The following is a 24,164-nucleotide window of genomic DNA, read 5'->3' as shown; positions in this document are numbered from 1 at the left end:
TGAGGTCACACACCAGGTGGGGTGATATATCCAGGGGGAGTTACACATGGGGGGGTGGGTCACACACCAGGTGAGGTCACACAGCAGGTGGGTCACACCAGGTGAGGTCACACAACAGGTGGGGTCATATATCCAGGGGGGTTACACATGGGGGGGTGGGTCACACACCAGGTGAGGTCACACACCAGGTGAGGTCACACCCAGGTGAGGTCACACACCAGGTGAGGTCACACACCAGGTGGGTCACACCAGGTGAGGTCACACAGCAGGTGGGTCACACCAGGTGAGGTCACACAACAGGTGGGGGTCATATATCCAGGGGGGTTACACATGGGGGGGTGGGTCACACACCAGGTGAGGTCACACACCAGGTGAGGTCACACCCAGGTGAGGTCACACACTAGGTGAGGTCACACACCAGGTGAGGTCACACCCAGGTGAGGTCACACACCAGGTGAGGTCACACCCAGGTGAGGTCAAACACCAGGTGAGGTCACACACCAGGTGCGGTTACACAGCAGGTGGGGCCCACACCAGCGGGGGCATCCCACATCTCTTGGGGTCACGTGGTGGGGTTGCATCACATGTCAGTGGGGTCGTTCACTGGGTGGGCTTCCGCCTTGAGCAGGTCACACTTCAGGTGAGGTCGCACAGTGGGGTGAGGTCACGCGTTGGATCAGGTTGCCTGTGTGGTGGAATCACTAATTGGGGTGGAGGGGTCCCGCAAAAGAGTGGGCTCGCACATCGGGCGCTCCGCAGTCTGGAGAGGCGTTGTGAAGGGGCAACTGCTCAGCCTCAGGCTTCCCAGCCCCCCTGACGTAGATGCCAGACCCCAAGGTTGCCAGGAGTGATGGATTATAGCGCACCAGGAGCCAGAGAGGCTGGGCGCAGTCTCCTCGCGCCCCATCCGCGTCACCTGTGCTGCTTCTCCACCCCCCCCGCCCCCAGACGGTCCTGGCTCTGGACCCCGCGGACCTCCCCGAGCAGTGGGGTGAAAGCGAGGGCGGGCACAGACTCCAAGGAGGGGCCCACAGCCTTCTGCTAAGTCCCTGCTCAAAAAAATGGGCTAACGGGTCTGGGGGTCGGAAGGAGATTGGAGGAGATGCTTCCACATTTGTCATTTAGCTCAAAGCAGAAGTAACAAGCCGGTGGTGACATCAGTCATGGCCTTCTTTCTCTTTACTGGAAACCAGCGTGCGCTAATAGTGTGTTGTGTGTATGTGTGTACTGTGCGTATGTGTATGTTTGTGTTATGTATGTGTGTAGTGTGCGTTGTGTATGTGTACATGTTGTGGTGTGTATCATGTAGTGCATGTTTGTGTGTTGATACGATGGTTTCCAAACAAAGAGGACTGTTGGAAGGGCACTTGGAAACGTCATCTGATCTCCTCCCTCATCTGAGATGGAGAAACTTTATTTCTTAGAAGGAAACTGGATGGAGACTTTGGTGAGCCTTGTTTAATGCCCAAGGACGGGGGTCTCAGGCTACTGATTCTGTGCGCCCCATGAGACAGGACTGTCCTCCTGTGGGGATGCTAGAAGGCCTCCAGCCCACATAGGGGGTTTTCGGGCAGCTTTCCTTATTGGTCAGGAGCGCTTCCTGGAAGCTCTCCCCTCGGCAGGTACATTGCCATCTGGGTCCCCTCTTGCACCTGCTGAGGCTGTGACTATGTTTGGGCAGGAAGGTGGGCTAAGCTGTACCTGCCCCTGGACACACAGAGCCTTACCATTTTCCCAGCCTGTACCCATCACTGAAGGCTCCCCTGCCAGGTGTTAGCTAATCCCTTGTCCTTTCACTGTGGTCTGTGTGTGCAGGAGTTTGGATTAGAAAGCACTTGAAAGTGTATGATCTCAATAACGGATACGAATTCTTGCCAAAGACAAACCTGCCTTTTCTCAGGGCATGATGCCAGCCAGGTTGCAAGTTACAGATAGCAAAGGAGAAATAACCCGAGGCTTCTTCCTGTCTTCCTGGGGCGATCAAATCAGGTGACTGCCGGTTAGGAGTTAAGGAAGCGATAAGACAGTTAGAATAGGGCCACAGAGCGAATCCATTTCCCACATGCAGAGCTAGGCACGTGACCCTGAGGTTTGCTCCGTGCTTGCTTTGAATGGAGCTCAGTCCCTGCCTGCAACTTGGCTCTGACATTTCAGTTTCAAGAAATCCAACGTGCGTTTGAAGTTCCTGCTGCAATTTCACAGCCAATCCGAAGGCCCAGGTAAACCGAGGTCACATCCAGTGGCTTCTGGCCTGTGTCATGGAGGCATTTTCCACTTAGCAGCCACCCCAAGCCGATGGCTAACAAGGTTGGTATTTACTGGCTGTGCTGAAGGAGAAGCAGAGACCACCAGTCATATGTCAGAAGCTCCCTTCTCAGTTCAAAGACCAGACACCACCAGGTAAACTTAACTTCTGTCGTGGTCAGTGGCTCTTAGGTTGCAAGTAAGAGAAATCCCCTCAAGCAAGTTTAAATAACACAGGATTTATTACAAGGATAGTGGGACCCTCTTAGACCCCAGCTATAAGAACTTGGGGAAACTGGGGGGTCGACAGTCTCTCTCATGTCCATCATCTCATTAAATAAATGCTGTGCCCAGACATCTGCTTACACCTGATCCATCGTGGGGCTCCAAAGTGAGGTTTCATCCTCCAGTCTTACATGAGCTCCCGACACATCTTCCCACCACTGAGTGCTTCACTCCCATCTTAATGTTAATTAATTTATTTATTTTGGCTGTGTTGGGTCTTCGTTTCTGTGCGAGGGCTCTCTCTAGTTGCGGCGAGCGGGGGCCACTCTTCATCGCGGTGCGCGGGCCTCTCACTGTCGTGGCCTCTCCCGTTGCGGAGCACAGGCTCCGGACGCGCAGGCTCAGCGGCCATGGCTCACGGGCCCAGCCGCTCCGCGGCACGTGGGATCTTCCCGGACCGGGGCACGAACCCGTGTCCCCTGCATTAGCAGGTGGACTCTCAACCACTGCGCCACCAGGGAAGCCTCTCCCATCTTGCTTATTTCAAATTGGAGGGGGAGATGCCGGCTGGCTCAGAGCTGCAGAGATGAACGGCTCTGACAGCAGCCGTCCTATGGGTCCAATCAGCTGTGGCCAGGTGGGCAGGCACACAAGCCTCTTAGGGCTGTGCATCCTTCTGGGTTTGGGGTGGAGCAGCTTCTGCGGGAGCTAGGAAGAGGGAGGAGGGAGCAATGGGCCTCCCAGTTTGCTGTCAAGGCCAATGACATCGTCACTGAAACTGAAGGCTTAGAGGTTATTTTGTCTATTACAGTCTCCCTGGACAGACTAGTCCCAAGGAAAGCTGGTCTAAAGCAACAAAGTAAAAAGACAAGGGATTGAGATGGACACAAGTCTTGACCCTGGCTACTTTTGGGTCTCCCAGTTTCCCCCAACTGGTTGGGTTGGAGAGTGGAAGGGAAGACAAAGATTCTCCCAACAGAAAGCTTCCTAACCCTCCCCAACCCCAACCCCAACCCCAACCCTAACCCTAACCCTAACCCTTCCCAACCCCAACCCTAACCCTAGCCCTAACCCTCTCTCTGGCTGGTTGGTTTTACTCTTCACCTCCAAGCCAAGACTGTCCACAGGCCAATACAAACCCATCCTTAGATGCTGATGTAGCAGGACCCACACAACCAAAGCCTGCAGCCCCTCTGGGGCACCCTTGTCTAGGTCAGGGGTTTTAACCTGTGTTGGAGACTCGGTATTAAAGCAACTTAAAAATAACGTAATAAATATTTTTCGTTTACCTGTGTAACATTTGTAAATGACCCCACTAACCGGTAAATCTCCGTCGATAGGCAGTTGGTTACTATGCAGAAGTAGATCCTGCACCGCCGAAAGAAGCCATCTTTCTTTCAACACCTCAGGGAAGAAAGCAGATCTTATTAGGGAGGGTTATTCCTGGGCCTGTTTCGTCATTGTCATTTTGCTGTTGTAGTTTTCTTTGGCTTCTACATCTTTACAAGAATTCATTTTCTTTCATACCCTCAGTACTTCTCGCCTCTTATTTCTACGCTGCATAAAAGGTTTCCCTTTGTTCTTGGAGTATTATCTTTGTGACAGAGTGTCTGTTTTTACTAAGACTTTGTATTCAGTGAGCTTTGGGGCCCGTTTTGATGAACTTACTTTTTTCTTCAACAGGAAGCAGCCATTAGTTGCTGGGTCCAATTCAGTGATGGCTCTGTCACCCCCTTGGATATTTACGACACAAAAGACTTCTCCCTGATGGCCACATCACTGGATGAGAAGGTGGTCTCTATCCACCAAGACCCCAAATTCAAGTGGCCTATAATCACCGCTGAAGCCGAGGGACAGGGTGCCCTGGTGAAGGTCGAAATGGTTATTTGTGAGTCATGCCAGAAATCCAAACGGAAGAGCGTGTTGGCCGTGGGGACAGCCAACGTCAAAGTTAAATTTGGCCCAAACGATGCCAATCCCAACACCAGCGACAGCAGACACATGGGGGCAGGAGGTCACCTGGATAATAATGTCAGTGACAGAAGACCCAGAAAACCCTCGCAAGAATGGGGGCGTCAAGAGGGACGGTACTACGGCAGTTCTTCCGTGGGCCTCATGGAAGGAAGGGGCTCCACCACGGAAAGGTCCACCTTCCAGAAGAACCGTGGCCAGGAAAGCCTTCTGGATGATGACAGCCATTTGCAGACCATCTCCATTGACCTCACCAGCTTCCCCGCCCAGGTGGATCTGCCCAGAAGCTATGGGGAAATGGATGAGAATGACCTCACGCAGGCCTCCAAAGGGCTGAGCGACTTGGAAATTGGGATGTATGCCCTGTTGGGTGTCTTCTGCCTGGCCATTCTGGTCTTCCTAATAAACTGTGTGACCTTTGCGTTAAAGTACAGGCACAAGCAGGTTCCCTTCGAAGAACAAGAAGGTATGAGTCACTACCACGACTGGGTCGGGTTGAGCCACCGGGCCGAACTGTTGGAGAATCACATCAACTTGGCTTCCTCCCAGGACGAGCAGATCACCGCCATCGACAGGGGCATGGATTTCGAAGAGAGTAAGTATCTCCTCAGCACAAACTCCCCAAACAGCACCAACGGACAGCTGTTCGCATCTTCAGGACCCGCACTCATGGATGGGAGCGATCCGAAAAGCGAGCCCCCAACGTCCCCTACCTCAAAAAGGAAAAGAGTGGAATTCACCACTTTCACCACCGTCTCTACGGATGACAGATGCCCCGCCGTGAACTCCATAGCGACCAGCAGTGAGGATGCCGTGAAATGGGTCTGCCAGGATCTGGACCCTGGGGGATGCCAAGAGTCATGCGGCTACATGGAAGGATTACATGAAGATGTGTAAGCCGGGCCTTCACAGACATTGGTTCTCACTCACCTTTCGGCCTTTAACTTGGGGATGTGGGGCAACCGTGTGCCCAGTGGGGAAATAAAAAGACGGGACAAGATCAGGGTGACGCTATCCACAGAGCCACAGACAATGACCCTGGCTCCCCTGGGACGGCCCCTAGTTGGAATTGATGTCCACATTCCAGGGTCCAACGTTTCTGTCAGTGTTAAGGGGTTTATCATGCACGGCAAGATTCTTACATTGGAAGAAAGATGAGTTCTGAATCACTGAACTTCAGAGAACCTCCAGGAGAGAGCAGTCCCTCTCTTGCCATCTCACTTTCTTTCATCAAAGCCACACAGCTGCCGTATTCAATGCTGTGGACCACAGGAGAAAAATGAGACTCAGGTGGGGCTCAAGGGGATGGATGGGAGGAAGCCTGTCATTGGACCTCGGGCAGCACATCTGGCTGTGAGCATATGAGCAGAGGTGGAGTCTAGCGCCACCTAGAGTCAGCTCTTGGGAAGCAAGAGTTTCGAGTTTCGAGTTATTATCTCCCAAAGGCTGGGGCAAAGCAAGGCAATCGCTGACGAGGATTGAAAGGGAACAGGAGGGTAAATAGGCCACCAGTACCTTTGTAACTACATGCCAAGAACCACCACCCAAACAAACAAAAGCGCTCTGAGCCGTTCAGAGCATCCCTTTACTAGTAAACTAGGGAGCCTGGGTGTAGGCTTTCAACTGGGTTCGAAGGACCAGAATTTTTTTTTTTTTTTTTTTTTTAGCAAATTCACTATGTTCACGTTTGTACTCCTCCCCCACCACGCCCCACATCGCCACCTTTCCAAAAGTCACTGGTCACTCGGCAGTGGAGGGCAGTGTCACCATTCCCTCTCTTCCACTGTGGCGTCTGTGTCAACCACCAGGTGACATTCTACGCTGAAGCCCCACTGGGCAAACTTCACACGTGCCCTTCTTTGAAGAGGCTGGTCTTGGAGGGTCAGCAGCGCTCACAAGGAAGTCAACACCCAGGGATGCTCCTTCCCCTTGCTTTTCCGGAAAGCAGGGTTCTTCTGTGATGCCTCTGTGGATGGTCCCATCCAGTCTGCTGCTCAAGGTTGATGAGATAAATCTGGGTGTCCACACGGAGGGTACAGGGCGGGGAGAGTTGGGACTCAGGGTGTGCGATGAGGTGGGTTGGGCAGGAAGCCTGGCCCATTCACACACGGGGGGGGCGGGGGAGGCTTCTTCTCCACCTTGGAGGGATGGAGGGACCTGAGGTAACCACCTATGGGGCAGAGAGCTGGGTTATTTGAGTGTTGGGTTCTAAGGTCAGTTTCTCTTTCTCTGTGTGCCTCTCTGTCCCTGTGTCTTTCTGAACCTATCTCTCTGCTTCCTCTCTCTCTCTCTCTCTCTCTCTCTCTCTCTCTCTTTCAGTCTCTATGCATATAATTGAATTCTCCTGAGATCAAGTGTGTAAATTCCACCAGTTCACCCTCTCGACCTCAGCACTCTCCCCCAAACTAAGGTGCTGTCCGTTTGCTCTAAGACTGAGATTCCAGCAGCCATCAGCTACCTGCTCCTGTCCTCCACTTGACTTACATTGGCTGGGTGATTAAACTGTCACCCCTTTTCAAGGATAATCCTTTGCTTTCAGTAACCCCCCCTCATTTCTTTCATTCTTTCACGCGTGATATTCCGTTTCATAACGCTGCCGCTGCCCCCTCTCGAATCCGTCTGCGTGCAGAATGTATTGTAGATAGTAAGAATGTAATATATATTTATAAACTTACCGGCTGTAAATATAAAATTTGCCTTCCACGGCTTTATGGCTGTCCTTTGTCTTTCTACACACTGACCCCCTCCCAGCGGCTGGCATCCATGGCAAATGGCCCTCCAAAGCTGAGCTCTGGGGAAATGAAGAAGCAGATTGACGGATCCCGGCAACAATCCGATTACAGTCTTACGCAGCGTAATGCCTCTCTCTGCGTTGAGGCGATGTTGACACATGATGACAAAGTACATTGTGTACTAAGTATCTCTCCTTCAGGACCTGAAAGGATTTGAAAATCAATCACGTGTGCAGTTCTCTGCTAAAAGCCTGCTGACTGATGGCAGTAAGTGAGAACCACGGCAGGCAAGCGTGTAGTCCAGCCTCCCTTTGGGCTGGAGCAAAAAGGGCTCTGTCCTGTCTTTGGATCTCACACGTACATTCAGAGGTCAATTTCCTGAGGCACGTGTGTGCCCGTGGTGACTCTGGGCTGGGGTGTTTTTAAAAAGGTTGAGTTTTAGATTCCTCTAATAATCGAATGCAGTCCCGAGACGATTCCCCAGAAAAAGAAGTTGCGTGAAATCCTTGTCTTTGTGCAAACAGTATCAAGTGATGGGTCATTGACTTATTCACCTGGTATTTATTGAGCACCGCCTGTGTGCTAGGAACTAGTGCAAATACAGGAGGTAAGCGGTAAATATAACAGACCCAGGCCGACGCTCAAAGACCTTACCTCTAGCCGGGGCTGGGGGGATTAACAGCAAACGAAATAATTTTCAGATGGTCATAAATTGTATGAAGGATAATAAAACAGGTTACAGAATAGAAAAAAGACTGAGTCAACACTTAAGACTTTGGCCACTTCACCTAAAAAATCTGGATCTCTGCCTTCTCTTGAAAATGCAGACACTCTGGGAAAATGGGGCTTACAATCAGCGTGGCCCTTATTGGACACGGTGAATTTGCTGCTGTCGTCTCCAGGCAGACGTCCCTGCAGGCCTCTTCACACCCAGTCTCCCCAGCCCAGAGGGCAAACTTTCATTTGCCATCTAGGTCACCGTTTCTCCTCTAATAGGGAAATAGTTCTCCCCAGCCATGTCTCTAACCCCCAAGTGCAGAAAACAAAAATAGATGGAGGGAGCTGTGTGTTCTCAAGACAGAATCAGGAGAAGTGTATTGTTATATGAAAGGGAGAGCGTACCCCTGTGCGTCTCCTGGGAAGAGAGGGAACATCGCCTAAAGAACACAGCTTACGGTGATCACACCGCCCTCTGTGCACCCAGAGCCCGAGAAAGAAATGCTATGAACGTCTTAACGAACTGACTTTTCAACAGGGTGTCTTTGGGGTGTGAATAAAATAAGTGATGCTGCTGGGTTCCTCCTAGCCTGACCTGCTTGCTCATTTCCACCTCCCGCGCCAAGCCCCGGCCCCCCTCCCTGAGACAGTGAGTTCAGGTCCTGTTGCCTAAGACCAGACCCCCAAGCGCATGGAACCCGGGATCATCAGCGCCCCCCAGTGGAGGCCGTGGCTTCCTGCGGCTTTTGGTGCCCCAGACTTGAGCAATGCATTACCAGCGGCCGTAACGAAGTCCCGCAAGCTGGGGGGCTTGAGCAGCGGAAATGTGCTCTCCCACAGTCTGGAGGCCGGAAGTCTGAGATCGGGTGTCGACAGCGCTGGTTCCTTCTGAGGCTCTAAGGGACACTCTGGTGCAGCCCCTCTCCGGCTCCCGGGGGCGGCCGGCCACCCTTGGTGTCTCTTGTCCTGCAGCCGCTTCACCCCGTCTCTGTCTCCGTGTTCACGTGGTGTTTTCCCCAGGATGCGCCCGTGTGCGTGCCCAGATTTCCCCTTTTTAGATGAACAGCAGGCAAGTGGGAGTAGAACCCACCCTGTTCCATGAAGACCTCGTCTTAACTAACTGCATCCACAGAGACCCTATTTCCAAACAAGGTCCCATCTAGTTACTGGGGGGTCAGGACTTCAAAACCTGAATTTGGGGGACACAATTAAGGCCATAACACCGGCCTCTGGCCAGAGGTCTAGGGCAGCTAAACTTGTGTGCAGACCCAGGGCAGCTGACTGCTCTACGGACCCACCCGGGCACTGGGCTTCCAGGAACGTGTCTTATCTAGAAAAGCCTCACTTTCTCCTCAGTTTCACACCCACTTTACAAATGAGGCTGTGCTGGGACACCCTGGGAGAGCAAGAGAATGGTTTGTCTGTTTCTCTCTGGGGAAGCTCAGAACTGTGAGTTAACTACCCCGTGTGTCATTTTCCAAGATGCAGTCATTAGCTCCCACCGGGGAGCCTCCCACTCCCCCCCCCCCCGCTTTGCTGTGGCTGCAGCCATGGAGGCTCCGGCAGGAATGCGGGTGAAGCAGGGATGCTCCCCCAGGGCGGCTCAGGTCCTCCAGCCCAGGGATCAGGGATGACCTGAGGGGTGATGAGCGAAGAGGATGCTGTGGCCAGAGATCCGGATGCAAGTTTGACCCCTGACTGGCCCCAGAAGCCTTCCTGTTAAGTTCTCTACCATACATTTTGCCTACATCTGGCCCCAGCTGACGTGTGTATCACATGATGGGGGGGGGGAGTGCTAATCTGTGAATCTAGCCTCCTGCACATAGGAGGATTGAAGAGTGCTAAGGCTACGTGTCTCGGGGCTTCCCCGGTGGTGCAGTGGTTGAGAATCTGCCTGCCAATGCAGGGGACACGGGTTCGATCCCTGGTCCAGGAAGATCCCACATGCCGCGGAGCAACGAAGCCCGTGCGCCACAACTACTGAGCCTGCGCTCTAGAGCCCGCGAGCCACAACTACTGAGCCCACACGCCACAACTACTGAAGCCCGCACACCTAGAGCCCATGCTATGCAACAAGAGAAGCCACCGCTATGGGAAGCCCGCGCTCCACAACAAAGAGTAGCACCCGCTCGCCACAACTAAAGAAAACCCACGTGCAACAACGAGGACCCAACGCAGCCATAAATAAATAAATAAATAGATAAATAGGTTTTTTTTAAAAGGCTACATGTCTTTTGGGAGGTATATCACAAACTAGGGGCTTAAAACAACAGGAACGCATTCTCTCCTCGTTCTGGAGGCCGGAAGTCCAAAATCAAGGAGTTAATAGAATTGGTTCCTCCCTTGGCTGTGAAGGAGAGAATCTGTCCCATGCTCCTTCCCTGCCTTCTGTTGGTCGCTGGCAATCTTTGGAATCCCTTGTCTCTTTCCAAAGACCCTCTTTCCAAATAAGGCCACAGTCACGGGTTCTGAGGGTTAGGATTTCAACACATCTTTTGAGGGAGACAAGTCTACCCACTCCAGGGAGGAAGTAGTCCCCTTAGGAGGGGAAAAGTCCTATCCTGATGTTTGCATTGCAAGTGATTTTAAAAATTGTTTTTTAACTGGACTTCAGGAAAAATAATAGGGGAGGTGGATGGAATTTATTGCTCCATAGGACTGAACAAGCAGAGGTGAAGCTGGCTTCAGGAATGGTTGGACCCAGGGTTCTATCTCCTCCCCTCTCTTACTCCGGGCTTAGTATTTGCCTGTTTGATTTGAGGCTTAGGTCATACATACAGTGGCCTCCGGAAGCCCTATCCTTGGCATTTCACAGCAAAGAATCTCAGAGTAAAGACAGTAAGTGTCCTGACACTTTCACATAAAGTCCCTCAATTGACCCCTATTGGCTGACTGGAGTCACAAGCTGAACGTTAGTCAAGTCTGTCACCTGCAAGATGTAATGTTCAGGCCTCCATCACAGACATCTCCCTCCAGCTGGAGCCTGGGGGAGAGATTAGTGCCTTGCTGTTTCAGCAGCCAATCAACTTATAGTTTATTTTTTTTCTGGGTTTTTGTTTTGTTCTATTTTCTTTCTAATCGAGGTGTGGAAAAGTTCTAGGTTCAGTTGAAGTTTCTGATGAAGAAACACAACTGAGATTTCTTTCAGTGATAAAATCTACATATTTGTATTTCAAACAATGTAGCTAAAACTTGATGTAAATGCCTCCTTTTTTCCTTCTTTGGCTTAATGGGTATCTTTTATTCAGTATGAAACCATTATACTCTTGGTCCACGTGTTAAGAATAAATGTACATTAAATCTCGGGTAAAAAACAAAAAAGTAGGGACTCAGAGTGAGAAAGGACCAACTTCAAAGGCAGAATCAAGGTATTTTTGCTGTAAAAATGGATGTGGGTCCCGCAAAGCGATCGATCCCCTACTGGCTTTCCCTGGCTTCCTCACTTCTCCCGCCCACAGTTCCATTCCCATGAGCTTTGCTTTCTGGACATTCAGGAAGACCCTGGAACCACAGGTACAGGACCCCAGAAAATTGAGGTTCATGCTGAAGAAGAGGTAGCAAATCTCTTCACAAACCAACTGTGTGGGTCCACCCTGGAGACCCACCCATCACTCTCTGGCTGGATCCCCATGAAAGAGTCCCATGGGCCAGCAGACCCTGTGTCCCCTCCTCTTTCCAGGACACCCAGACTTTGAATTTCTGACGGTGGTTTTTCCCTGATGTTCAATCTAGTTAGATCTGCCGGTTACGCTAATGGACTCACAGCATGATGGCCGACGTTTGTTTCATAAGTGTGAAAGCTTCTGTCTTGCTCTCCTTTGCTCCCCCTGCCTCCAGGGCATTTCATGGCACTTAAATGAATCTACTAAGTAGACAGTCAGTGTTTGCGAAATGAAAATTAACAGGGTGACCTTTTAAAAACATAATTCAAATCATGTCACTCCCCAGCTTAAAACCCTCCAATAGATGCCCATAAATCCTAGAGTGAAACCTGGACTTTGTACCGTGGCCGACAGGTAATGTAATAGTATGCATGTATGCATAGTATGATGTAATAGTATGCATCTACCAACCCCAAACTCCCACTCCATCCATCCCCACCCCCACCCCCACCTTGGCAACCACAAGTCTGTTCTCTACGTCCTTGAATCTGTTTCTGTTTCATAGATAGGTTTGTTTCTGTCATATTATTTTTTTATTTATTCTGTCATATTTTAGATTCCACATATAAGTGATATCATACGGTATTTGGGGAAGACACACGTTGGCATGTAGCACCACCGGCTGGAGGGAGCCTGGGACGGCCCCTGAGTGGCTGCAGGATGCTTGTGGCTCTGGAGAGGATCGGACCCTCCCAGACCCTTCTTGACGAGAAACAGACCTTGATTCTGTTTCACTAACTGCTATATTGGCTTCTTTACAGCAGTACCTACTCCCACCTGATGAATACACTAGCTGCGTCCAGTAGAAGCTGCTTGGTTTATGGAGTGGCTGGATTCCTGAGAGCCAACCTTCCTGTAAAGATAGGAAGACAGAGGGAGGGGCGACCAGATTCATGCCCGACTGGGTTATTTTTCCCCTTTAAGGATTGCATGAGTCGGTTGCCAATGTCAGCTTGGCCCGAAGGAGCAGAACAAGCACAGCATCTTGAGAGGGAAGAGGTCTCTTGAGGTCTAATTGGGATTCTCACTACCAACTTGAATGATTGGGGACTTTCTTGCCAGTGCCTCATAGCTGGTGTGAGCCAATTAGGCAGCCGAGAACGGACCGTCTCTGCTTTGCTCTTTGCTCTGTCGCCCAGGAGCCCGACGTTCCCCAAAGGCCTCTGTGCTGGCTGGGCCTCCCAGCTCCACTGGCGGCCCTGCTCCCAATCTACCCTTTGAAGCATGCGTATCGACATACAGATGCCGGTGCTATAGTTCCAAGGAGGCAAGTTCCACTCAGCCGTGCTTCCTGGCTCCCGTCCCGGCTCCCCTGACCCACCAAGCAGCTTGAGGTCAGGAAACAGCAGGACTGAACGTGGTTCCAACTGCCACTCCTGTGAGTGGCAGATGTGGGCAGAAATCTGGGCTTGGACCTCAGTATGGCCTCAGCTGCTGGGAAGAAAGCTGACCTTGCCTGAAGTCCTCTGTGTTCACTTGCTGGTGTTTTTTTTGGTTTGGTTTGGTTTTTGTTTTTGTTTGTTTTCGGTTGGAGACTTCAGGATTGTCTACATAAATCATCAAGTCATCTGCAGAGAGTGAGTTTTACGTCTTCCCTTCCAATATGGATACCATTTGTATCTTTTTTATATAACATCTTTATTGGAGTACAATTGCTTTACAATGGTGTGTTAGTTTCTGCTTTATAACAAAGTGAATCCGTTATTCATATGCATATATCCCCATATCTCTTCCCTCTGGCGTCTCCCTCCCTCCCACCCTCCCTATCCCACCCCTCTAGGTGGTCACAAAGCACCGAGCTGATCTCCCTGTGCTATGCGGCTGCTTCCCACTAGCTATCTATTTTACGTTTGGTAGTGTATATATGTCCATGCCACTCTCTCACTTTGTCACAGCTTACCCTTCCCCCTCCCCGTGTCCTCAATTCCGTTCTCTAGTAGGTCTGCGTCTTTATTCCTGTCTTGCCCTAGGTTCTTCATGACCTTTTTTTTTTCCTTTTTTTAGATTCCATATATATGTGTTAACATATGTATTTGTTTTTCTCTTTCTGACTTACTTCACTCTGTATGACAGACTCTAGGTCCATCTACCTCACTACAAATAACTCAATTTTGTTTCCTTTTATGGCTGAGTAATATTCCATTGTATATATGTGCCACATCTTCTATATCCATTCATCTGTCGATGGACACTTAGGTTGCTTCCATGTCCTGGCTATTGTAAATAGTGCTGCAGTGAACATTGTGGTACATGACACTTTTGGAATTATGGTTTCCCAGGGTATAGGTCCAGTAGTGGGATTGCTGCTGGGTCATATGGTAATTCTATTTGTAGTTTTTTAAGGAACCTCCATACTGTTCTCCATAGTGGCTGTACAAATTCACATTCCCACCAGCAGTGCAAGAGGGTTCCCTTTTCTCCACACCCTCTCCAGCATTTATTGTTGGTAGATTTTTTGACGTAGGCCATTCTGACCAGTGTGAGGTGATACCTCATTGTAGTTTTGATTTGCATTTCTCTAATGATTAGTGATGTTGAGCATCCTTTCATGTGTTTGTTGGCCATCGGTATATCTTCTTTGGAGAAATGTCTATTTAGGTCTTCTGCCCATTTTTGGATTGGGTTGTTTGTTTTTTTGATATTGAGCTGCATGAGCTGCTTGTAAGTTTCTGAGGTTCCTGAGGTCAGAGATGGGCAAAGAATGCTCTCCTTAAGCAACAGCCCTGGCTCGCAGCACTGGATCCGGGATGCTCTGCATTACTGAGCCATTCAACAGAGACCTGATTTAATGCAGCCCTTGGCTCAGCGCGCCCGGCAGAGGGATCCTCGGGAGAAGCACTCAGTGGAATGCTGTCGGGAAGACCAACGCTGAATGCTGGGGAGGGGTGACGAGTAGAGGTTGGGTGCAGAGGACGGCCGCTGGTCCCAGACACTGGTGCCTCCGATGATGAATCAGCCTCTAGGAGATCCGTTCTTGTATGGAGCCTGTGCGGAGTTACTTAGGTACCTCGCCAAGCGCTCCCCCCACAAAGAAAGATTCTCTCTCCAAAGTACACTAGGCCATTTATCCCACAACTGGACCTGCACATTTGCACATACACAGATGTAGGCCTAAGGATATTTCTTGCAGAGCTCTTTTGAATGGCAGAACGCTGGAAACAATCTAAATGTCCATAAACAGGGAACTGGCTACAGAGTCCACAGGGCTCCTCTGGGTCTCTGGGTTATAACCAGCTCTCAGGCTCCAAGGGGTCAGTACAGGCTTCCAAGGCCTTTTCTCAGCCCGTAAGTGTCTCCAAGCTTCTGGGACAGTATACTCTACCGGCGTGAGGCACTGACTGCAGAAAGAGGCTCCAGTTCTTTTCCCTGTGGGTCACACCATCTGCAACATGACTCTGACGCGCCTCCTGTTAAGAGGTAGAGTGTATTTCCCCACCTGTGGATGTGAGCTCGTCTCGTCACCTGCTTTAGCCCACAAAGTATGGTGGAAGTGACACTGTGCCTTTTCCACACCTACATCTCAAGAGACCTGCTCCACCTCACTCTTTGGAGCTCGCTGCCTCCCTGTCAGCAAGCCTGGGGTAGCCTGACAGAGAATGAGTCATGTAGGGCAGTAAAGGAAATCCAGTCGTCCTGTCAAGTCCCCAGACACCCGAGAGTCCAGCCAAAATCAGCAAAATCGATCTAACAGCCGACTCACCAACTGACATAGGAACATCAGTAAGCCCAACCAAGATCAGAAGAAACGTCCAGCCAATGCACAGACGCAGGAACTAAAGAAATATTTATTAATTTAAGCAATTGGATTTCTGTGCTTGGACGTTACGCAGCAATAGCCAACTGATACACGTTGGTAAGGCCATGATGATTCTTTAGTCTCCAGAGTCAGTGTGGCTTCCTGTTGCCACATAGGATTCTATAGTTTCCATGGTTACAGGGGGTCCGTGGGGTCTTCCCTGGACATATGAAGTCACCACAGGATCCCAGGAACCCCCTTCTATCATCATCGAAATAGGTGTCTCTGGGGAAGACGTTGGCCACAGTGCCACCACAGCCGTCAAGGGGATGTTGTCACTGTGGGTGGCTCTGGAAAAGTCAATCTGGGTGTTGGCTGAGCTGCCCACCCCCCTGTTCCCCAGCATGATGTCAACTCTAGCAGGACTGCCCACACCGTGTCTCACACCAGGGACAGCTCTATGCCGTGGAGTTTATATAAAGCATACTAAAAGGAATGAAGGACGCCTTTATATAATATGGAACACTCTGTGTTCTATCATTAAGTCAAACATGCAGATATAAGGACTAGGGCTAGGTCACGCTTAATCAAAATCTATTATTACTGGAGCAATACATAAGAAACCAGTAACTAAACCCACACTTTTATGGTCAATTAATCTATGTCAAAGGAGGCAAGAATATACAGTGGAAAAAGGACAACCTCTTTAATAAATGGTGTTGGGGGAAATGGATAGCTATATGCAAAAGAATCAAACTGGACTACTTCCTCACACCATACACAAAAATAAACACTATATATACACAATGGAATATTACTCAGCCATAAAAAAGAATGAAATATTGCCATTTGTGAAAACGTGGATGAATCTAGAGGGTAGTATGCCGAGTGAAATGAGTCAGAGAAAGACAAATACCACAATCTCACTTATATGTGGAATCTAAAAAGCAAAACAAAAAACAGCTGCATAGAAACAGAGAAAAAAGAGGTGGTTGCCAGAGGGGAGAGCGTGGGGGGCAAAACAGGTGAAGGGGATTAAGAGGTACAAACCTGTATTCATATATTAAATGTCATGGGGGTGTAATATACAGCATAAGGAATACGGTCAATAATATTGTAATAACTTTGTATGGGGACAGGGTTACTAGACGTATTGTGGTGATCATTTCATAATTATGCAAATATCAAATCACTGTACAGTACACCTGAAACTATATTTCAATTAAAAAATAAAAACAATAATAAATCTTAAAAACTAAGAAACTAGTAACTCTGTTTGACTCTGGAAAGAATCAGAGGACAAAAGGTGGAGTGGGAAGGATATTTGTTTTGTCTTCTTGACTTACTATGTATGCTAGAGAAGCAGTACAGCATGGTGGCTTAAGGCCTGGACTTGTGGCCAGAATGCCTGGGCTCAAATTCTGAGTTCCTTGGTACTTGCCCAAGATCGTACATCTCATAAGTAGCAGACCCAGGATATGAAATAAGACAGGCTACCTCCAGAGCCTGCATTCTTAATCCCTGTTCCATAGATACATGTGGCATGTATGTACACACATACACACAGTAACTCAAGGTGACAATCCCAACTTACATCTGTGTATGTCTGCTACAGATAAGACTCACTTTAGGGGACTTCCCTGGCGGTCCAGTGGTTAAGACTTCACCTTCCATTGCAGGGGGTGTGGGTTCGATCCCTTATCGGGGAGCTAAGATCCCACATGCCTCACGGCCAAAAAACCAAAAAGACATAAACAATATTGTAACAAATTCAATAAAGACTTTAAAAATGGTCCACATCAAAAAAAAATCGTTAAAAAAAAAGATTCACTTTAATTCCTTCATTTTCTATTTTTGTTTTCAAGGCATTCAGCTGTCCCAGTGAGACCATAACTTCTCAGTGATTCAGTTGAATTCACCTTAGCCGAACACAATGCATGTTCCTTGTGATTTATATCTGCAGATGAAATGTCCTGTGTGAAACGTTATCATATTAATTGCAGCTTCTCAATCTGTTAACTGGGCTGCGCAGGCGATCACGCGTTTATGACACCAAGGCTGAGCCCAGAACTCACTCAACTTGGTCATTATCACAAGGTAATGATAAGTAGACCTGTCCATGGTGCTTATCAACCCAATGGAGAATAAAGAAGAATAAAAATACGTGCTCATCTAGATGCGAGACCTGGACGGTAATTGGGAGACATTGAGAGTAACTGGGTTGTATTTCCAAATCTGCAAGATTAGAGGGAGGTTGGCCAAGCCAGAAAAGCTATCCCTGGAGAAAAGGTAGCCGGGTAAAGCTTAAGTAATCCCATGAAGAACAGAGGCTGAAGCTTGGGGTGGGAGCGGCAAGGAGTAACCTTATGCATAAATCTAACACAAGTTCCGAATTCTGCAGTCAACACAAAGGGTAAATCGTTATTAACGGATTCCAGAGGTCTGGGCTGGGCGATAATCAATAAAGGCTCCTCCTTCCCCAAGAGAGATGGTGGCAGTGGTCTGTCAGCATCGTAGGAAGCCCCAAGGAAAGCTTCCCAAGCCTCCTGCATCCCCAGCTGTGCTGTTGTGAAATTACTCCAAAACCACCTTTCCTGATTTCAGAGATGACTCTGAGTAACCAGAGCTCCTAACTCTCACATGCCATTTGGAGTAAAATTCTAGGCATTTTTGCTATGCTGTCTGTCCACTGACGGTATGAAAATGACAAAGTAACATGTGTGCAAGGCGTTGATGTGATTACATAATGATGTCCTTGGATAGAGGAATATTAATTCTACAGGGTTTGAGAGGGACAGGTACAGGAAGCTTAGCCAGGATCTATACAGAGGGCACACGGCTGACAGATAATTGCCCAAAGCAGCAAGTACCGCCTCCCTTATATCCAGATTAATAATATTTCTAGCCTACTGTGCTACCTAAGTGATGTGATACCACTGGCAATAGGGATGGGAAATTGTTCTCAGGTACCTTGTTTGGAGAGGATGCAGAGAGAACCCACAGGAGCATCAAAATAAACCTTGTCCACCAAAGAAGTCACTATTCTTGTGACCACAGTAAGAGGCTTTCCCGACCTGCCTCATTGTTTGGCATTATCTTGGGTGTGGGCAGTTTTACCGTTCAAGACAGGCAATGGAATATCCTTAAGAGGCAAGAACTAGACCCAGACTCCCTGGGTTCAATTCCTGGCCCTTCCACTTTTCTACTTTGATGCACTTAAGTAACTGATCATCTCTCACCTTTCATTTTCTAATCTGTAAAATGGAAATAATAGTGAACTCCCTTAAAATATAATTGTGAGCACTGAGCTAATAGGTACAAACTACTTAGAACCATTTCTGACACAGCAAGAGTTTAATGAGTGTTTGGCATACTGTCTTCTTATCTTCAGCCCCAGGGTGTTTTAAAAATACCTCACCTCTCTTTCCCTGTGGCAAAAAAATGGCATTTTCTCCTAAGAAGCTTATTTAAGATGGTCAGTTTTCTTGGTGGCAAGCAACGGAAATTGACCCATTATTGGAAAGATATCAGAGAAAGGGATAAAAAAACCTGGGAAATGAGCAGGGACCGAGAGGACTGCAGAGACCCAGATGGTGGAAACCACGGCAAAGGTGACAAAAGCCACTTAATGTCCCGGCCACTGGTGTGACCTCCTATATCCCCTACCTCCCTGTAGCTGTTACTCAAGAATCAGAATCTTGGAGAAGGAATCAGCTTGGCCAAGTCCAGGCCACGTGCTGACCCCTCGCTGTCAGAGACAGAATCTTACTCCTTCAGCTTCTACAGCAGAGAACAGTGAGGGCTTCCCTAAAGGGATCACCGGTGTTGCACAATCAAAAGACGACAAAGGTCCACCCCAAAGGGAGCCGCTAATTTCTGAGTAATGTTCCCTCAGAAAACAGAGGGGGTCCCACCAATAGATCCAGAAGAGTTAAAACCCAAGAACCCATGCAGTAACATGAATGGACCTAGAGATGATCATACCAAACGAAGTAAGTCAAAGACAAATATCATATGATATCATATGTGGAATCTAAAATACGACACAAATCAACGTAGCTACGAAACAGAAACAGACTCACACACATAGAGAACAGACTTGTGGTTGCCAAGGAGCGGTGGGGTGGGAGAGGGATGGATTGGGAATTTGGGATTAGCAGATGCAAACTAGTATATATAGAATGGATAAACAACAAGGTCCTACTGTATAGCATAGGGAACTATATTCAATACCTTGTGATAAACCATAATGGAAAAGAATATGAAAAAGAATATATATGGATAAGAGTCACTTTGCTGTACAGCAGAAATTAACACCACATTGTAATTAACTATACTTCAATAAAACTAAAAAAACACAAAAAAAACCCCAAATAACCAAGAACCCGTCTGGGCTATTTGATGGAACCTAAAGCAAAAACTTGGGCTCAAAGGGGCTATAACTCTCATTCTCCCCTCCCCTCCTGTTTCTTCCCAGTTCCTGGATGCAAAGAATTACTGAAATTAAATACAGCAACTGAAGCTGCCTATTGTCTCCTGGCATGTAATACATCACAGTGGCACCTTTACATTCAGCTGTCCATCTGAATGGCCTGTGGTGTGTGGTTCACACAGTGGTTATTGTTGTGAAAAGAGACCCAGGAACACACTCTTGCGTTATTCACTTCATTTATTTTGATACAATATTTGGAGCTACTTCATTACATTTGCTTGAAGTGTCCTGTCATTTTCCCGTCTGCCAGTGTCTGCTGCCCACAGATAATATAACACACAGAGGGTGGAAAAAGTTTCCTTGGAAAGGAATAGAAATTATTTAACGTGATTTATAGATTGGCCTGAGCGTTTGTCTTTTCTCCTCTCAAAGGCTCCAAAGAGCATGAAACATTTCATTAGTAAACATACCAGTGATTTGGTTTCTAAATGGCTGAGACATTAAGCTGTTATTTTGTTTTTTTGTTTGTTTGTTTGTTTGTTTTGGAGGGGAAGGTTTCTCTGTGTAAAGCTAGCTCTGACAGCAGAGATGCTAAACAGGCACTAGTGCGTGTACTTTTAACTTTTATCCACGTGAGAGACCGAAATCTCCAACTTTAGGCGATCTTGCTGTTCAATCTAAGGGAACAGCCGGATTCTGAGTGGCCGCCTCATTCAGGGCACGTAGCTTTTCTACAGTTAATGACTTGGTTACCCGTTGCTGAGAGATGCTAGGTGAACCAGACCTTAAGAAACTTGTTGAGTTCAACTGGATTTAAAAGTCCCTTGCCCCAGTTTTAGAATGGGAACCCTGAGACCCCAGGTAAAACAACAAGACCTGATTGAAGATGAGTCGAAATGACAGAATGTCAGAATTCCTAACCCAGGGCTCATCCTGTTAGACATACAGGCTCCAAAATTATCCAGAGATGAATACACAGAGAAGGAAGACAGTGCAAACAAGAAACCAGTATGTGCTTATTTTTACTGCCCCAGCTTTCAGGAGAGGGAAAAAGTTCCGTAAGAGTGCAGTTGTGTGTACCTGCAGTGGGGCATCAGCTGCTGGGCCCCTGCAGGTGTGTATAGCCAGGTCCACTCTGATTGGTCAGGGTTAGTACTAGTTATTAAATATTTTGAATACAACCACTACGTCCATCAAGAGAGGATCAGTTAAAAGAGGGCATAGTGAAAAGATGCTCAACAACACTAATTATTAGAGAAATGCAAACAAAACTACAGTGACGTATCACCTCACACCGGTCAGAATGGCCACCATTAAAAAGTCTATGGAGGGCGGAGTCAAGATGGCGGTGTGGAAAGACGCAGACTTAGTGTCTCCGGACAAGTAGGGTGCCTGCCGGCCGCTGCTGGGGGATTCTGACACCCAAGGAAATGGGAGGCCTATGTACACAAATGAACCTATCTACGAAACAGAAACAAACACACAGACATAGAGAACAGACTTGTGGTTGCCAAGGGGGTGGGGAGGGAGAGGGTTGGACTGGGAGTTTGGGGTTGGTAGATGCAAACTATTGCATTTAGAATAGATAAACAACAAGGTCCTACTGTATAGCAAAGGGAACTATATTCAATATCCCGGGATAAACCATAATGGAAAAGAATATTAAAAAAAAGAACGTATATAGGTGTATAACTGAGTCACTTTGATGTACAGCAGAAATTAACACAACACTGTAAATCAGCTATACTTCAATTAAAAAATAAATAAAATTAATTTAAAATGAGGGTATATAGTATAATGCCTTACTGTAGTACTTACATGTTTCCTGTTTGTATAATACCTTACTGTACTATTTACTCCAAAATGATTTGAAGGTTAGTGAGAAATTGAGGAATAGAAATGAACATATAACAATTATTCCTTAAGAAGGAAGTTACAAGACAGTTTATCTAATGCAGGTGAAACTGGTATTAAGCAATATATATATATACATATATATATATATATATACCTAGATGTTCACATTTTTAGGTTCAGTTCACATTAATAAGGACATTAAATAAAGAGATTCTTTGGTCACATAAAAGAGCTGATTTTCACTATCCTTTCTCCCTAAGCACCAATGTTGTCTTTTGTAGTAATTTATTGTCTTTTCTTTGGTAATGTCTTCTCATAATATAAAAGATGTAGAAATCAGAAAAGAAGGGCGAAATCAAAGGAATGTGAGAACTCTGTACATTGCTGCGATGATTTTTAATTTGCTCAAATGCTTTTCTATGAAGCTTGCAAAAAACATTTTTCTAAATTGTGAAGGCCAGAATAAGGCACCTCGACTTGCTACAGCAAGTTTTAGAGAGAAAAAGTTGGTATTATTAATTTTAAAGTTTGTATTGAAAAGTTGCCTTTTGAAAGACATTGCATTATGTCCGAAGAATTTAAAAATTAAAAAAAAAAATAAAAGAGGGCATGGTGGTCATGTGCTGTTTTGCTGTTTTGGTATCACCCTGCATCCGGTGACAGCATCGCCAATTTCCTTTGGAAGAGCTACGTTTCCCCTAACAGATGCAGTCTGGTGGAGCTGTCAATCAAGATGCCTGGATCTCCTCCACTCAAAGGATGTCCACCTAGGTGCCCCCAGTTTCTGCACCCTACGCATGTTGTGATCCCTTGGTCCTTTCCTGTCCTTTTTTTTTTTTTTTAAGAAGATGTTGGGGGTAGGAGTTTATTAATTAATTTATTTATGTTTGCTGTGTTGGGTCTTCGTTTCTGTGCGAGGGCTTTCTCTAGATGTGGTGAGCGGGGGCCACTCTTCATCGCGGTGCGCGGGCCTCTCACTATGGCGGCCTCTCTTGTGGCGGAGCACAGGCTCCAGACGCGCAGGCTCAGTAATTGTGGCTCACGGGACCAGTTGCTCTGCGGCATGTGGGACCTTCCCAGACCAGGGCTCGAACCCGTGTCCCCTGCATTAGCAGGCAGATTCTCAACCACTGCGCCACCAGGGAAGCCCCTTTCCTCTCCATTTTAAGTCTAGTTTTCAGCCTAATTTCCTTTTTTAAAAAAAATCTATTATTATCTTTTTAATTATTTTTTAATTTAATTTTTATTTTATATCTGGGTATAGTTGATTTACAATGTTGTGTTAATTTCAAGTGTACAGCAAAGTGCTTCAGTTATAAATATACATATACCCATTCTTTTTTAGATTCTTTCCCCATATAGGTTATTACAGAGTACTGACTAGAGTTCCCTGTGCTCTACAGTAGGTCCTTGTTGATTATCTATTTTATGTACAATAGTGTGCATCTGTTAATCCCAAACTCCTCATTTATCACTCCCCCAGTTTTTATTTTGTAAGATACCCATAAAGGCTGTTTCTCTTTAAATTAGTCAAAATCAAAAAAGATAGAGATATATTTGTATGTATGATTGAATCACTTTGCTGTACACCTGACACTAACACAACACTGTAAATCAACTCTACTCCAATACAAATTAAAAAAAAAAAAGAAAGCGAGAACGCTGACCCAAGGGAAAACAATTAGTCAACATTAATTTCTGTCGCTAGCAACCAAAGAATACTGGATGAACCCCCCAATGAGTCCCCTAATCTTATAGAGATGATATAAATCAATCCATGAGGTTATAACAAGAAGTCACACTCCACAGATGGAATTAGCTGTCTGCAGGGATGCTTCCCTGAAGCAAATCTTCCTGAAAGTATAGCTTGGAGACAAGCTATTTATTGATGAGACTAAAGTGCCTGCTAATATGTCATCAGGAAGCATCGACTAGAGAGAAAATTCTGCAACCGTGAGACTTCAGACGTTATAAAAAGCCTGTTGAACATAAAATATTTACTGTGACCAGTGTGAACCTCAGAAAAGAGCGATCTTAGACCAAATAGGATGGGGGAAGAGTTTTTTCTGCTTCAGAGAAAGCTCCATACCAACCAATACTTTATCCGGAGGCATCTGGAAAAGACACACCCTAGATTTGCTGGCGAATTATAACAATGAGCCGTTAACAAAAGAATGAGCATGCGGGGGACAATTCTCCTGTCCCCTTTCCACAGAGCGGGGGAGAAACGCATTCGACTCTGCCACTTTCAAAGAGCCCCTTCTCCAAAGAAAATATACAGATTGCCAACAAACGCATGAATGAATGCTCAACATCATTAATCATTAGAGAAATGCAAATTGAAACTACAATGAGGTATCATCTCACACCGGTCAGAATGGCCATCATCAAAAAATCTAGAAACAATAAATGCTGGAGAGGGTGCGGAGAAAAGGGAACCCTCTTACACTGTTGGTGGGAATGTGAATTGATACAGCCACTATGGAGAACAGTATGGAGGTTCCTTAAAAAACTAAAACTAGAACTACCATATGACCCAGCAATCCCACTACTGGGCATATACCCTGAGAAAACCATAATTCAAAAAG

General features: G+C 47.1%; 2 protein-coding genes across 2 annotated transcripts in view; one reads left to right on the top strand and one right to left on the bottom strand.

The window, feature by feature from the left end:
- TMEM132D (transmembrane protein 132D) overlaps positions 1–6,489 on the top strand; it is a 636,308-nt gene extending 629,819 nt beyond the window's left edge. The window contains exon 9 of the mRNA XM_060120789.1: positions 4,153–6,489. Within this exon, the coding sequence (XP_059976772.1) occupies positions 4,153–5,337 (1,185 nt within the window). The 3' untranslated portion in view covers positions 5,338–6,489. The remainder of the gene's footprint in view (positions 1–4,152) is intronic.
- The window catches only part of GLT1D1 (glycosyltransferase 1 domain containing 1), a 138,113-nt gene continuing 117,614 nt past the window's right edge, over positions 3,666–24,164 (bottom strand). The window contains exons 12-13 of the transcript XR_009534662.1: positions 7,116–7,375; positions 3,666–3,873 (exon numbers count right to left, since the gene is read on the bottom strand). The gene's annotated coding sequence lies outside the window, so the exon portion shown is untranslated. The remainder of the gene's footprint in view (positions 3,874–7,115; positions 7,376–24,164) is intronic.

This window comes from Lagenorhynchus albirostris, chromosome 14 (genome assembly GCF_949774975.1).
Source record: "Lagenorhynchus albirostris chromosome 14, mLagAlb1.1, whole genome shotgun sequence".
NCBI lineage: Eukaryota > Metazoa > Chordata > Mammalia > Artiodactyla > Delphinidae > Lagenorhynchus > Lagenorhynchus albirostris.
Note: the sequence above shows the minus strand (reverse complement) of the source record. Positions and strands in the feature narration are given on the sequence as shown.